Below are 15172 nucleotides of genomic sequence, written 5' to 3' on the forward strand. Positions count from 1 at the left end.
GGGTTTTCTAATGATGAGCCTTTTAAAATGATAAACTTGGATTAGCGAACACACTGTGCCATTGGAACACAGGAGTGATGGTTGCTGATAATAGGCCTCTGTACACCTATTCAGATATTCCATAAAAGAAAATCAATAGTCCTTTACAACACTAACAATGTCTACACTGTATTTCTGATCAATTTGATGTTATTTTAAAATGGACAAAAAAAGTGCTTTTCTTTCAAAAACAAGGACATTTCCAAGTGACCCCAAACTTTTGAACGGAATTGTATATTAAAAAAAATAACAGAATATCGTCATTTTATAGAAATAACACCAAGTTGCTCGATATACTTTAGGCAAAGTGCAATATGTTTTTTGTGCCAATATACACCGAGTAGACAAAACATTAAGAACACCTGCTCTTTCCATGACAGAGACTGACCAGATGAAAGCTATGATCCCTTATTGAAGTCACTTGCTATATCCACTTCAATCAGTGTAGATGAAGGGGAGGAGACAGGCTAAAGAAGGATTTTTTAAGCCTTAAGACAATTGAAACATGGATTGTGTTATGTGTCCCATTCAGAGGGTTAATGTGAAAGAGGAATAATGTAAGTGCTTTTGAACAGTGTGATAGTAGGTGCCAGGCGGACAGGTTTGTGTCAAGAACTGCAACCCTGCTGGGTTTTTCCACACTCAACCGTTTCCTGCCTGTATCAAGAATGGTCCACCACCCAAAGGACACCCAGCCAACTTGACGCCACTGTGGGAAGCATTGGCGTCAACATGGGCCAGCATCACTGTAGAACGCTTGACACCTTGTGGAGTTCATGCCCCGATGAATTGAGGCTGTCCTGAGGGCAAAAAGGCAAACTGCAACTCAATATCAGGAAGGTGTTCCTAATGTTTGGTATACTCATTGCATGAATAATCAATCTCCTTTAGGTCCACAGACCTGGTGGTGCAGCCCAAACATCAGGTAATTATCAACCAAGAAGTTGTGAGTTCAAATCCCAAGTGAGGTTGATTCCCAAGTAATCAGCATACTGTCCTTTAATGTAAGCGCCTTCACTTCAACAACAACAAAAAACACAATAGCGTTCTCGGGGACGTCTCCGGAACTGTTTAATTTGAATGTCAATCATGCCTTTTTTAAAAGGCAAAAATATTCTCAATGACACTTTCACATGCAAACATGTTGCATCCTCATGTCACATTTATTTAACATGTTTTCACATATGCTCAACTGTTGTGATGACATGAAGCTACACGTGACGTTGCTTCATTTGTTGTCACGTTATCACATTAAACTTCACTTAAAAAAATCACACGAGATCACGTGAAATTCATGTGCTTTTTTCCCCGTAAGGGATGCACCACATATTGCCTGCACATTGTAAACATAAAATGACATAGAAAGCGGTACCAGTGCTTTTGACATTATAACTTAAATACATTTAATAAATAAAAGATATTTAGGCTTACAGTATATTTTGGAGTGTATTTTCATAAACAATGTGGGATGGCAGTATCAAATGTATGTGAACTGGAGAATATTTACACAAATGATATATTCTCCAGTTGAAGGCTAGGGTGTGAAACTGAGGTTAGAGTTTCAGCTTTGATTTAGGCTAGAAGAAAGAACAATTCATCAATCTCTCCCTGTTGTGTTACACTCAGACAGCTGAAGATAGGACAGGTTTGGCCTTCAAACAGTGAAAGAGGCGTCACCTGCTTCGAATCAAGGATGCATCACATCCGGCCGTGATTGGGAGTCACACAGGGCTGCACACAATTGGCCCAGCGTCGTCCGGGTTTGGCCGGGGTATGCCTCCATTGTAAAAAAGAACTTGTTCTTAACTGACTTGCCTAGTTAAATAAAGGTTAAATTTAAAAAAGTAACTAAATAATAAACATTATTGGTTATAACTACACAGTACAGATATGCCTTAATGAGGTATCAGTTTCTAATACAGCTGAGCGATATGTATTTAGCCTTAACATAGCTGTGAGCCAGTACCATGTTTCAATCAACACACTTACGTCAACCACAACAGTGCATTTTCACATTGGCAAATCACAAGTCTTCCGGACATGATAAGCAGACACACACCTTCTGTCTTCCAGACATGATTAGTAGATTACAGATTGACTTCAGTGGAATTCTCCTCCTTACCACAGATGAGTCTCTCTGATCTCAGCAATGACCTGACTGGCCTTCTGCAGAGCCTGTGGACACACAATGAGATACAGTTGACTATGAAGCTTGTTGTGAATAATATAATATCGAAGTGCTACCTTTAGTTGTTGCTTTTTTGATCTACTTCCTGTACCAATGTTTGGGTGTATGTCAAACCTCACTGTTAATGGTCAAGGTACCAACCTCTAGCATGTCTGCAGCCTCCTTGCGTCTCTGGGCCATGTCCTCAGACTCAGTGAGCAGGTCGTTGAGAAGACTAGACTTATAGAGCTGACCCACCAGCTCACTCTGCAGACTGTCCTTCACATGGTTCACCAGGAAGTGCATCACTGCCTTAGGCACGCTACAGGACAGAGGAGGGAGGAAGGGAGAAAGAGTAGAGGGAGAAATCTGAGCTGCTGGCCTAATGGGAGCAAATACCTCTAGACTTCAACACTGCGCAGAAATACAACGGGTGACAAGCAACCTAGCGGTTAAGAGCATTGAGCCAGTAACCAAAAGGTCGCTGGTTCGAATCCCTGAGCTGGCAAGGTGAAAAAAAAATCTGCCGCTCTGCCTTTGAGCAAGCCAGTTAACCCCAAACAACAACTGCTCCCCGGACACCGTGGATGTCAATTAAGGCATCCACAATCCCTCCCTGGGGTTGGGTTAAATGCAGAAGACACATTTCGGTTCAATGCATTCAGTTGTGCAACTGACTAGGTATCCTCTTTCCCAAAAAGAGAGGGACAGTGTCAGAAAACACATGCACCTGTCTTGGATGTTTTTCCGGACGATGAGAAAGTAAGACTTGATGAGTCTCTCGATGACCTCACAGTCACGCTGCTCCCGAGAAGACAACTTCCTGGCAACGGGAACGGGCTGCGGGAGAAGCATCAGCCAATCACTGAAGGGCAACACACAGCATTTTGAAATCGAATAACTTTATTATTCGCTCACCACATCCAGCAGGTTGACGGCAAGGCCCTTATGGGGGCTGGCGGGGCCAGAGCCGGGGGCCCCCTCGTCCCCTTTCTTCAGCATGCCTCTCCAGTTCCCTGTCCCCTCCTGGTCCCCCTGGGGCCCTGCTCCGGGAGGCTGAGGTTACACACAACACAAACAATCAGATGTAAAGCCGTTTTTACAGCATCTTGTGCCACAAGTTGCAGAACCACAACACAAACCAATCTATTTAAGTCAGAGCCAAGCTCAAACGCACAGAGAGGGAGAAGGCAGAGAGGACATTGTTAAGAGAGGGCATGAGTGCTGGGGAGCAGACTGAGCACACCGAGCAGAGCACAGCAGGAAGTACGGAGCATGCCCACACCCATGCCCCACCTTGGCACCCTCCGCGTCCACAGAGGCAGGGGGCTGGGTAGGAATGGGAGGCTGGCCGACTGGACCATTAACTACTGACTAAGAGGAAGAGAGGAGAGGAGGAATGGAGAAGGGACTTGTGAAGTCAGGAGAGGTAAAGAAGAAAAGACCAGGGACAATTGGTATTACATTGCGATTAAAGAGAGCTGGAGAGATTGAGCATGGGAGCCATTTTGTTTCGACTATTATCGAAGTGATTCAAAGTACGGTGGATAGTTAGTTACCTTATCCCTGGGGACGGCAGCGGGGAGCTCTCTCATTCTGTTTCTCCTCGACTCCTACAGGACACAGACAGCAAGGAGGAAAGTTACATCACTTTTACAACACACTATGTCCTCTTTTGCTCAGTTGATTCCCGGTACCACCCATATGTAAAATGTATGCACGCATGACTAAATCGCTTTGGCCTAAAGCGTCTACTAAATGACATACACTACCCGTCAAAAGTTTTAGAACACCTACTCCTTCAAGGGTTTTTCTTTAGTTGTACTATTATTTTGTACTATTTATTTGTACATTGTAGAATAAAAGTGAAGACATCAAAACTATGAAATAGCACATATGGAATGGGTGGGAACCACACATGCAGAAATCATCTGTTCACCCACACCGCGTCTCACAAAGACCTGGCTGTTGGAACCAAAAACCTCAAATTTGGACTCCTGACCAAAGGACAGAGTTTACCACTTTTTTGGTTACTACATGATTCCATATGTGTTACTTCATAGTTTTGATGTCTCCACTATTATTCTACAATGTAGAAAATAGTAAAAATAAAGAAAAACCCTTGAATGAGTAGGTGTGTCCAAACTTTTGACCGGTATTGTACATTATCATATTATTATTACATCACACAACTATTATTATACAGAATTCATGTCAAGAGAAACGGTAATGAGCTGTCACCTCTATGTTGTTGTTCATGACCCCACAGGCATCAGCAAAGTCAGGGTGTTTGGTGTTGATGTAGGCCAGCTCTATGGCCACCAGATTATGCACCTGGAGTAAGAGAGTTGTATGTGATGCGATACAATAACCTGATGCAATTGGCATACAAATAACCCACATGCACATTAAACCGTTTCAACCTAAATTTACCATCTCATTGGTGATAGGCAGCCTTTTCCTGAGCAGAGAGGTGACCACTTCTACTATGGCATCATGGAGCTTTGGAAATCTCAACAACTCCTGTGGAAAACACAGGTATCAGGTGTGTGTGTGTGTTTAACTATACTTGTGGGGACTAGAAGACCCCACAAGAATAGTAAACAAACAAAAAGATGACCAACTGGGGACATTTTGTTGGTCCCCACAAGGTTAAATGCTATTTATATGGGGTTTAGGGTTAAGGTGAGAATTAAGTTTAGGGTTAGGAGCTAGGGTTAGTTGTAGGGTTATGAGCTAGGCTAGGTTTAGGGTTAAGGTTAGGTTAAGGGTTAGGTTTATGAGAAAATAGTATTTTGAACGGGTCTGAATTGTGTGTTCCCACAAGGTTAGTTATACAAGACTGTGCGTGTGTTGTGCGTGTCTGTGTGCGCACAGTGTCTACCTGTGTGCTGTAGTTGCTGCAGTGTTGGATGATCCTCTGCATCTCCTCATGGACCAGCTCTACACAGCGCAGGCTGGGCTCCTCCAGTCTCTTCACCTGCTTCTTTACCAGCAGCTCAAACGACACCTCGGGCACAAACAGAGACGGGCGAGGGCCCTTGAGAGAGAATGAAAGAGGGAGAGAGCGAGAGAGAAATTAGAGTAGAGACAGACATGTACCGTGTGTTGTTCCGACAAAGTAGCATTGATAGGAAGACACCGATTACTATTTATTCATTCCCCAGTTTGAAGGTATGCCCACTCTTTGGCCAATACTGTTGTTAGAAGGAGAGAAGAAGAAGGTCTCAGAACTTCTACTCACAGTGGCGTTCCTGATGGCGGTCAGGATGTCTATGGTGTTGAGTCCTCCTAGGGGATCCACTGACTCTAATGTTCGCCCAAAAGTCTCGTGAAATATGTAACAGATTCTGGCACCCCCGCATCTGCAAAACAAGAGGATAGATCAAGTTGACAGGGTGTGACAAACATGATGTGCTACTATGAATCAAAGTAATAGTGCCAACACTCAAACTCATCTCAAGCATTTCATAATACAGGTACTACTACATGAAGTGTAGGGGAGGCAGGTGGCCTAGTGGTGTTAGAGCGTTGGACTAGTAACCGAAAGGTTGCAAGATTGAATCCTCGAGCTGACAAGGTAAAAATCTGTCGTTCTGTTAACCCACTGTTCCTAGGCGGTCATTGAAAATAAGAATTTGTTCTTAACTGACTTGCCTAGTTAAAAAGGTAAATAAAAAGTGCATCTGGGTTTTCACAGGCATTTTGCCCAGACATCAGCACCACCTTGTGGAATAGAGACAGTACTACTACTCACAGCTCGGCCGTCTCAATGTACTTGGCAGTGCCCTCGATAGTGTGGCAGTACTCTGCAGCGAATTTGGTTATGAGCTGCAGAAGGGTGGCATTCTGGTCCTCAACGGGCTGGCCGTAGCTGCTCAACAGAGACTGGTACTGGGCCGCCAGCACGTTGATACGCGTTTTCAGCTCCGGTAGACAGTCTCTGATGTGGTGCATCAGTAACCTAGCAGGGACAAGAGAAATAGAATCACAGAACATTGATTTGAATGGCACTTGAATGGCAATTCCAATCTAATAGTTGTAATTCTATGGGCACAGTATCTGAGACCTTGAAGTTTCAATAGATACAGTAGGTTACTGTAATGAGAATATTTAAGATGAATAAAGTTCATGTTTAGTTAAGTGTGACATTTACCTTTCTGTAATACACATGATTTCCAGTGTTCTGTTTGTGACACTCGGGTTGATGGTCACTAGACTCGATGCTGAATGTTATGGATTAAACTCATATCTGTTGATAGTGATTGACGCTAGACTGGAGGTACAAGGACCGAGGACACAGTGATTATTATTGTATTGTCTGTGAACACTGTGTGATTCTGTAGCAGCTGACAAAGTCACTGGTCTTTTGTTTTGATTTCCTACAAGTCTCTTGACTGGTGTTTACAGAACAGTTGTCAGCTGATTAGGTTATACAGTGCATTCGGAAAGTATTCATACCCCTTGACTTTTTCCACATTTTGTTACGTTACATACAGCCTTATTCTAAAATGGATTACATCGTTTTTTTCTCATTATCAATCTACACACAATAACCCATAATGACAAAGCGTTTTTTTTTGAGAGAGAAAAAAAAAGATTTTTTATTTTTTTACATATTGTTAAGTATTCAGACCCTTTGCTACGAGACTCGAAATTGAACTCAAGTGCATCCTGTTTCCATTGATCATTCTTGAGATGTTTCTACAACTTGATTGGAGTCCACCTGTGGTAAATTCAATTGAATTGGACATGATTTGGAAAGGCGCACACCTGTCTACATAAGGTCCCACAGTTGACAGTGCATGTCAGAGCAAAAACCAAGCCATATTTTTGGAATTGTCCAAAGAGCTCAGAGACAGGATTGTGTTGAGGCACAGATCTGGGGAAGGGTACCAAAAAATGTCTGCAGCATTGAAGGTCCCTAAGAACACAGTGGCCTCAATCATTCTTAAATGGAAGAAGTTTGGAACCACCAAGACTCTTCCTAGAGCTGGCCGCCCCCAGTCAAACTGAGCAATCGGGGGAGGCGTGCCTTGGTCAGGGAGGTGAACAAGAACCCCATGATCACTCTGACAGAACTCCAGAGTTCCTCTGTGGAGATGGGAGAACCTTTCAGAAAGACAACCATCTCTGCAGCACTCGACCAATCAGGCCTTTATGGTAGTGGCCAGACGGAAGCCACTTCTCAGTAAAAGGCACATGACAGCCCGCTTGGAGTTTGCCAAAAGGCACCTAATGAACTCTCAGACCATGAGAAACAGGATTCTCTGGTCTGATGAAACCAAGATTGAACTCTTTGGTCTGAATGCAAAGCGTCACGTCTGGAGGAAACCTGGCACAATTCCTACGGTGAAGCATGGTGGTGGCAGCATCATGCTGTGGGGATGTTTTTCAGTGGCAGGGACTGGGAGACTAGTCAGGATCGAGGGAAAGATTAACGGAGCAAAGTACAGAGAGATCTTTGATGAAAACCTGCTCCAGAGCGCTCAGGACCTCAGACTGGGGCGAAGGTTCATCTTTCAACAGGACAACGACCCTAAGCACACAGCCAAGAAAATGCAGGAGTGGCTTCGGGATAAGTCTCTGAATGTCCTTCACTGGCCCAGCCAGAGCCCGGACTTGAACATTTCTGGAGAGACCTGAAAATAGCTGTGCAGCGACACTCCCCATTCAACCTGACAGAGCTTGAGAGGATCAGCATAGAAGAAATGGGAGAAACTTCCCAAATGCATGTGTACCAAGCTTGTAGCATCATACCCAATAAGACCTGAGGCTGTAATAGCTGCCAAAGTACTGAGTAAAGGGTCTGAATACCTACTGTATGTAAATGTGATTTTTTTTTAAATAAATTAGCAAAAATAAATTGTCATGTGGTATTGTGTGTAGATCAATTTTAGAATAAGGCTGTAACGTAACAAAATGTGGAAAATGTCTACGTTTCTGAATATTTTAGAATGCACTGTAAGGACCTTCTTAGTGATGACCAGTTAGACATTTTCTCTGCTTCTGTGCTGGAGGAGTCTTCCTGCCTCAACTTGTAATAAATCGGAGAGATTCTTTGATTGCCTTGATCTGTGAATGCTCTTCTCTTTTGTTCACCTTGAAATTCCTATGACAGAATTCCATTATAGTAGTGGTAATTCCATGGGCACCATATCTGAGATCTCAACGTTCCATTAGATAAAGTAGGCTGCACTTTGTGATTTATTGGCTGATCAGAGTTGAGAACATTTCCTGGCAAGTGTTGTTAGAAGTCACTACTGTAGCTGCTACTACCATTCCTGATGTGCTTATGTAATACTTATACTATACTGCAGTATGGAGGGAACAATAACATTCTCACCTGTTCAGAGTCCTGGACAGATACTTGGTTCCATTTCGATTAGCGAGAGAGGGATACTTCTTCTGCAGGAAAGCATGTTCATCTCGGATGGCATCGCTCACCGACTTCTTATTGTTGATGTCCAACTGACTCCTGCGTGAAACAGACAGAGACGTGTCGGCTTCACAGTAGCACAAGACCGATTTCAGCTAATGTTCATTTTTAGGTAAGGTAGAGTAGAGGATACTTTTGGGAGTGAGTGTAACGTGCTACAGTAGAGTATAAAGCCAGACCTGTTGACCACTCCGATGAGGCCCAGTTTGACAGGGATGACCCGGCCCAGCAGGGCGTCCATAGCATCAGTACCAGCGTCCATCAAGTCCAGCTTGGTCACCACCGCCAGTGTCCTCCTGCCTGTACACAACAACAGACTACAGAAATGAGTACAACACAACATACTGTACACACCATACACTTTTACCAGTCGCAGAGAGAGATAAGTGGCTGCCCAAACACTGTGGATGAAAATGAGCATTATAGCCCTTTTACATTGATGTCAAAACTGAAAGGCGGGTCAAAACCCTGACATCCAAACTGTTCCCATCAACTAGATATGCGGGTAAAAAGTCAAACCCAGTACTGACCGTCGGGATCGACCTCACGGGCCACTTTGAGGGCCTCTGAGGTGGCCATGTCTGTGTTGGCAGCGGTCACAGCCAGGATGATGGAGTTGGGGTTGGAGATGTGCTTCAGGATCAGCTCTCTGATCTGCACCTCTATGTCTTGGGGCTGGTCGCCCACTGGGACCTGTAGGGTTGGGGGGGGGCACAAACACAGAGGAGTGACAGACGACGGAGTCTTTTAGTGTATCAAGCTCCAGCCAAGGTTTCAGTTGCCCTGCATGTCTGCTAGGCTTCTAGGTTCTCCTATGCAGAGCAGACACTTAGTACAGTTCATCTCCATCTCCAGTCACTGTTACCTTGGTGATGCCGGGTAGATCCACCAGAGTGAGGTTCACCACATTAGGAGAGAAAATCTTCAAGTGAATAGGCTCATCGCTGATCCCCTATAGGAAATACAATGACAAACAATGACTAGCTTTGTTGAAATTGTTAGGGACGGCTGATGTGAAGGAGATCAATTTATGAGGTGCTAAATAATTACACTGCGATTGTCTTACCTTGTTAATACCGGAAATTCTTTCCGTTTCATTTTCGATTTCCTGCCTGATTTCACTGAAGTCTGGGTAGATCTGAAAAGACCAGCTTTGTTCATGTAGATTTTCTTCAATCAACAACACAGAAAACAGAATGTCATGAGAAGCAACACGTATCAATGTTTGAGATAAGTCATACCTTGTTTTTGGTGTGTAAGAACTTGCCCCATTCATCTCCTTCCACGCCTGTGGAATACAATAACACACGGTTTAGATACACATTTTCACCTAACCAAAATAAGGTAATGGAATACGGGAGAGCTATCAATAATATAATGTGTCCTACATGCCATTTAGCTGACACTTTTATCCAAAGCAGCTTACAGTCATGCGTGCATACATTTGACATATGGGCAGCCCCAGTGGGAATCGAACCCACAACTCTTTGCTTTGCAAGTACAACGCTCTTCCAACTGAGCCACACAGGACCACAATCATAGATTAGAATACTATATTAATAGCATCTCTATGATCACAATCATTGAAGGAATAACCCTAGATAGACTACATGTTCAGGTGTGGACGGTCTGTTCTACAGGTCCCTAATAACGGTCAAGGGAGGCAGGTATACATTGTTATGTGTTTGTCCACGTTGTGGGGTCTGCAGTCTGAGAAAGAGGAAGTTTCAGCTCCTATTTTCAACAATGTGGTTATTGCAAAAAACAGCTCCCTCTGGGTTTAACATGATACAGTAGCAAGCGTGTGGATCTTCTGAGTTTCACGACTTGCTGAAGTATGAAATGGTACAATTTGTCTGAAGGGTTGCAAAACAACAACATGGGTGGCAGGTCAGAAACAATGACACAAAGTGGCCTGAAGATACAGAATGGGGAATCACGCACGCGCACACACACACACACACACACACATACACACACACACACACACATATACAGGGTTAGTGGTCAGTCAGTGTGCTCACATATGGTGGTGTTCCATCCCAGGTAGGACTACGTACCATTCTCGTCTTTCATTTTCCTGCCATCTCCAGGATCCACGTGGACTAGCTGTAGGATGAGTGGCCGGCGGGTCACTACACCTGTCCCACGGGGCAGCATGTCCTTGCCAACCAGGCTCTCCAACACAGAGCTCTTCCCACTGCTCTGGAGACAGGCATCACATTATGTCACATCATGGAGTTGGGTTAACAGCTATCACATAAGGACAGATCTGAGAACAGCAGTGTTACAAAATAATATGGCACATAAGGTGGTGGTGACCTGACTTTAGGAGAACTGATAATGAAGATGATCTAACAATTGTCCTACAGTAATTGACAGGTGTTCCTCATAATTGCTGCTGCCAAAAAGCAGGCTTTGCCCGGGTCAAATGGAACATTCCAGCTGTCTGTTAACACATGCACACCAATAATAGCCACCCAACTGACTCGTGCACAAGCAGAATAGAAAGAGGTGTATTTTTAACTGCCCCACCCTCCAGTTCAATGGCTCATTTTCAGCAATCCTGATGTTTTGCCCGAACATAATGAAAACCTCGAACACAAAATAGCTGGATAGATAGCAACGCATGTAGCTAGCTATGTAGCTATCTTTCAGGGTCATGTGAAGAGCCTAGCAGCATAGCCCTATTTTGACATCTAAGGGGAAGGATTTCACCTGGGTTCCAACGACTGCTATCTGCGGCAGCTGTATTATGTCTGCTCCCACCGTATTGAAGACATCTTGAAGCTTGTTTATAACGGGGATTAGAGCCTCCATGTTCAAGCTAAATTGACACCTTTCTAGAGAGATAAAATAATGGAGCAGCTATCCACCAGCTCTGTTAAAAGTCATTCAATGTCCCACAGACAGCATTGAAATAAGCCATTCCCACCAGTCTGCGACTGCGTTGTGTATTGTAGGGACTTGTAGTCTTCCAGATGCCAAACGCTGCTAGAATTTTATAAATAGGACTGCATTTCCCAGAATAGGGGTGCTGCTCAAAAACGTTTGTTTTTCTATGGACGTGTAAGATTAAGATCACTTTACTGGTCAATTGCACACAAGCTCCAACCCGAAATTTGACTTGAGCTTTTAACCCAACCCCTCCAAAAGACACACTGGGCACCCAGGGAGCTCTTGTGGGGGCTTAAGTGCCTTGCCCAAGGGCACAACGGCAGGCAATAGTATATATGATTTGATACCATCAACACCCCAGTCGCCAGCTCACTTCAAGACAGATTTTTCCTGTCAGACCCGGACTCAAACTGGCAACCCTCTGGTTGCTGGCTCACCTCTCAAATCGCTAGGCTAAAAATAGTAGCTACATTATAGTGGCAGGCGAAAATAGTGTTTTGTAAACCTATTCTGAGATTTACACAAATTGATCAAATGTCAGAGCATGAATAGAATAGACACACATTTTGAAGATACTACAGTAATCAACCCCTGAATTTAGAGAATAAACTGTGATATAGAACATGATAGCATAGAATGATAGAAATTGTAGAAATACATTTGTCTGCAGGGACCTTAGAGTAAATATATTTTTATTTCCAAACAAGTACCACTCCTCATTCTTTCAATATTTAAAAATAGATCATCCTTAGGATTAACAAAGTGCAGACAGCATTCAATAACTGAACATTGGTTTCACACAAAATTATAAATCAGGCAGCAAAGTCAAAGAAAGAGACAACAGAACAAAAGGTGCCAACTGCAAATATTGCACATAATAAAATGGCAGAGGCACACTTTTCAGAAAAAAAAACTAGAGGTAACAGTTGATAATGGTGTATAGCCTGGTTAAATACACATTTATAGTTAGGTTCTCTTCAACTTCACAATGAGATTCAACTCAAGTAATAGCAACTTAACACACTGGGGGGGATGCCATAATAAGTCCCCAATCAAATGCAAAAGCTCTAAAATTACAAGGCATAAGCCATATAAAATGTGCTATAACACTGACTTTGTTTCACGATATTGGAAGAACTCTTTCTGAAAGAGAGAATTACTTTGGTTTTGCTTAGCTATTTCAATGTTCCAGAATGAAAATAAAAGAAAGTGTGATATTTTTTTCTCTCCCAACTCAATACATTTGCTGCTCTCAAAGATGGAAGCCAAGAGAGAACCTGAGAAATGGGAGAGTCGGTGCTTGTCATAGCATGATGTAAACAAAGTCAATTTAAATCTGAATGGAGGCATTGTAACATGCAATGATATCCATAAGTAAAAACCTAATACATAAACCCAGCTAAATTATATCCAAAATGAGTGAAAGGTATTGCTTGAGAACAGTTTGTTTTATGGCCCATAGGCATCAACATATTTATAGCATATTTTCTTTCTTTCCAAAACCATGTTCCAAAGTGCTAAATTAAAAGTAATTACAAAATAACCACAATAGCTAAACCCATACCCCGTGAGTAGTGGGATGTGTTTCTGGTAGAGATCAATCAAGAACAGTCTGTGTATGTGGTGACCATGTTCCCTCTGCGCTGTGTCACTGTCCTGCAGTGTTGTTTTGCCGAGCCCTGGAACCGGCTGTCCGCCCCGCCTGTGTGTCCATTAAACGAGAACATCTTCTCCATGTCCTCAAACACATCATCAAAGAGTTCTCCACCAAAGGAGCCCTGGAAGTGTCTCTTGTGCCTGTTCTGGGCTTTCTGATGGGCCTGTTGGTGAGCCTGGAAGTGGCTGTTGAAGGCCCTCTTGTGATGGGAGTGCTGGTTATGACCGAACAGGTCAGAGTCTCTGAACAGGTCATCAAAGTTGAAGTTAAAGTTCTGGTGGAAGTGCTGTCCACTCCTCCCACCGCCTGTGCCTGGCTCACCAGGGGAGGGGCCATGTCCAAACTGGTCATACTCCAGTCTCCTCTTATCATCTGATAACGTCTCGTACGCTGGCAAAGGAAAGGAAACATAAGTCTCTTGGTGGTGTCCAGACATAAGAAAAACAACAAATGCTTTAACATGGAAAAACTTCATAACTGACTATAATGGGAATATTAAGATCAATAAAGTTCATATTCAGTTTAGAGTGATTCACTCAATGTTAAGCATTTTCCCTTTCTGTATTACACATGATTTCCAGTGTTCTGTTTGTGACACTCGGGTTGATTGTCACTCGACTTGATGCTGAATGTTATGGATTAAACTCATATCTGTGTATAGTGATTGATGCTAGACTGGAGGTACAAGGACTGAGAACACACTGATTATTATTGTATTGAATTGTCTGTGAACACTGTGATTCTGTAGCAGCTGACAAAGTCATTGGCCTTTTGTTTTGACTTTCTACAAGCCACTCGGGCTGTTGTTCGCAGTACATTTAGCGTTGCTGATCAGGCTATTGGGCCTTTTCAGCGAAGGCCAGTTAGACATTCTCTGCCCCTGTGCAGGATATTGTTACCACTGTTTGCAAACTTGTAATTAAGCCAGATAGATTTTTTTATTGATATTATCAATGACTGCTCTCCTTGTTCACCTGAAAATGTATATTACACTGACAATATTAAAAGATTGGAAAACATCTATTACTTGTTGAAATGTTTACAAAAGTATTAATACAACTACAGGATGAATAATTAACACTCCATCCAATACATTTGATGTGGACTTGATGTAAGGCGCCCTGATGTAACAGATGAGGGGAGTGCCCAGAAGTTGACAGGACTCACCCTCAGCTATTTCCCTGAACTTTGCCTCTGCGTCAGGACTCTTGTTTCGGTCAGGATGGTACTTCATGGCTAGCTTATGGAAGGCCTTCTTGATCTGGCGCTCAGAGGCATCTTTTGGCACACCTAGGATGTCATAGTAGTCCCTCTGTGCCAGTATGAACTCAGTTATCATGAGAATACATACTGCTAACATTAAGACGGACTGTGCTGTGGCCATATTGGTGGTTAGCGCTTGCCTCCCTGCCCAGGAAAGAGAGAGGTTTGACAGTTAGTTGACAGTTTGCTACTTACGCAAGCAAATAATGTAAAATTGACAAAAGCATAACTATGTAAGCGTTTTTTTAACCTGTACTGTAGAAAGGAAGCATGGCAAATCTGTAAAACCTGCCGTGTGACATAGGCTTTTCTTATTTAAATCCCACTTTAGCTAGGGACATGATCTACAAATGTATTTACCCTAGTGAATAGATGGTTGAGTCATGGTTGAGTCAGCCACAGAATGATCCAACCATTTACATTGTATTTAAAGCAATTGATAAGGCAGTTTAAACCATTGAAGGTGGGTGGGGGATAAAAAAAGTGTCAGAACAACAAGCACATAGAGCCTGTGAAAACTATGAAACACATCTGTTCTGTATGCAATTTCTAAGCTAAAAAAAAATCACTAAAAAATTGAGAACTTACCTTGAAAAGCACTAACAACAGCGGCTCTTCTATCAGACGATAATGGCACAGCTGATCCGTAGGTGACAAACGATAGCAGGTTGCATTCCCGAGCTGTAACACCACGACTCGCAATCTTATT

The 15172-nt window shown here is 43.1% G+C and overlaps 2 protein-coding genes across 3 annotated transcripts; both read right to left on the bottom strand.

Annotated features, from left to right (window-relative positions):
• Positions 1-1021: 1021 nt before the first annotated feature.
• LOC139378711 (dynamin-1-like protein) lies at positions 1022-11597 on the bottom strand. 2 transcript variants are annotated; one of them, XM_071121141.1, is made up of 19 exons: positions 11364-11597; positions 10706-10850; positions 9887-9933; positions 9712-9783; positions 9511-9597; positions 9176-9338; positions 8825-8945; positions 8553-8684; positions 5964-6170; positions 5451-5571; positions 5091-5246; positions 4640-4729; positions 4448-4540; positions 3766-3819; positions 3503-3580; positions 3125-3262; positions 2937-3046; positions 2369-2528; positions 1022-2214 (listed from the first exon to the last, which is right to left on the bottom strand). In XM_071121141.1, the coding sequence occupies exons 1-19, from the start codon at positions 11463-11465 to the stop codon at positions 2158-2160; spliced, it is 2133 nt and encodes a 710-aa protein (XP_070977242.1). In that variant the 5' UTR covers positions 11466-11597; the 3' UTR covers positions 1022-2157. The 2 variants fall into 2 exon arrangements, with proteins under 2 accessions (XP_070977242.1, XP_070977243.1); XM_071121142.1 differs by lacking the exon at positions 3503-3580 and having other exon boundaries at positions 11364-11575.
• Positions 11598-12208: 611 nt separating this feature from the next.
• On the bottom strand, positions 12209-15155 carry LOC139378712 (dnaJ homolog subfamily B member 9-like). Its single transcript, XM_071121143.1, has 3 exons — positions 15052-15155; positions 14368-14607; positions 12209-13590 (listed from the first exon to the last, which is right to left on the bottom strand). Exons 2-3 carry the CDS (start codon positions 14582-14584, stop codon positions 13145-13147), a joined length of 663 nt encoding a protein of 220 aa, XP_070977244.1. The 5' UTR covers positions 14585-14607; positions 15052-15155; the 3' UTR covers positions 12209-13144.
• Positions 15156-15172: the final 17 nt, after the last annotated feature.

This window comes from Oncorhynchus clarkii, chromosome 21 (genome assembly GCF_045791955.1).
Source record: "Oncorhynchus clarkii lewisi isolate Uvic-CL-2024 chromosome 21, UVic_Ocla_1.0, whole genome shotgun sequence".
In the NCBI taxonomy this organism is placed as follows: Eukaryota; Metazoa; Chordata; class Actinopteri; order Salmoniformes; family Salmonidae; genus Oncorhynchus; species Oncorhynchus clarkii.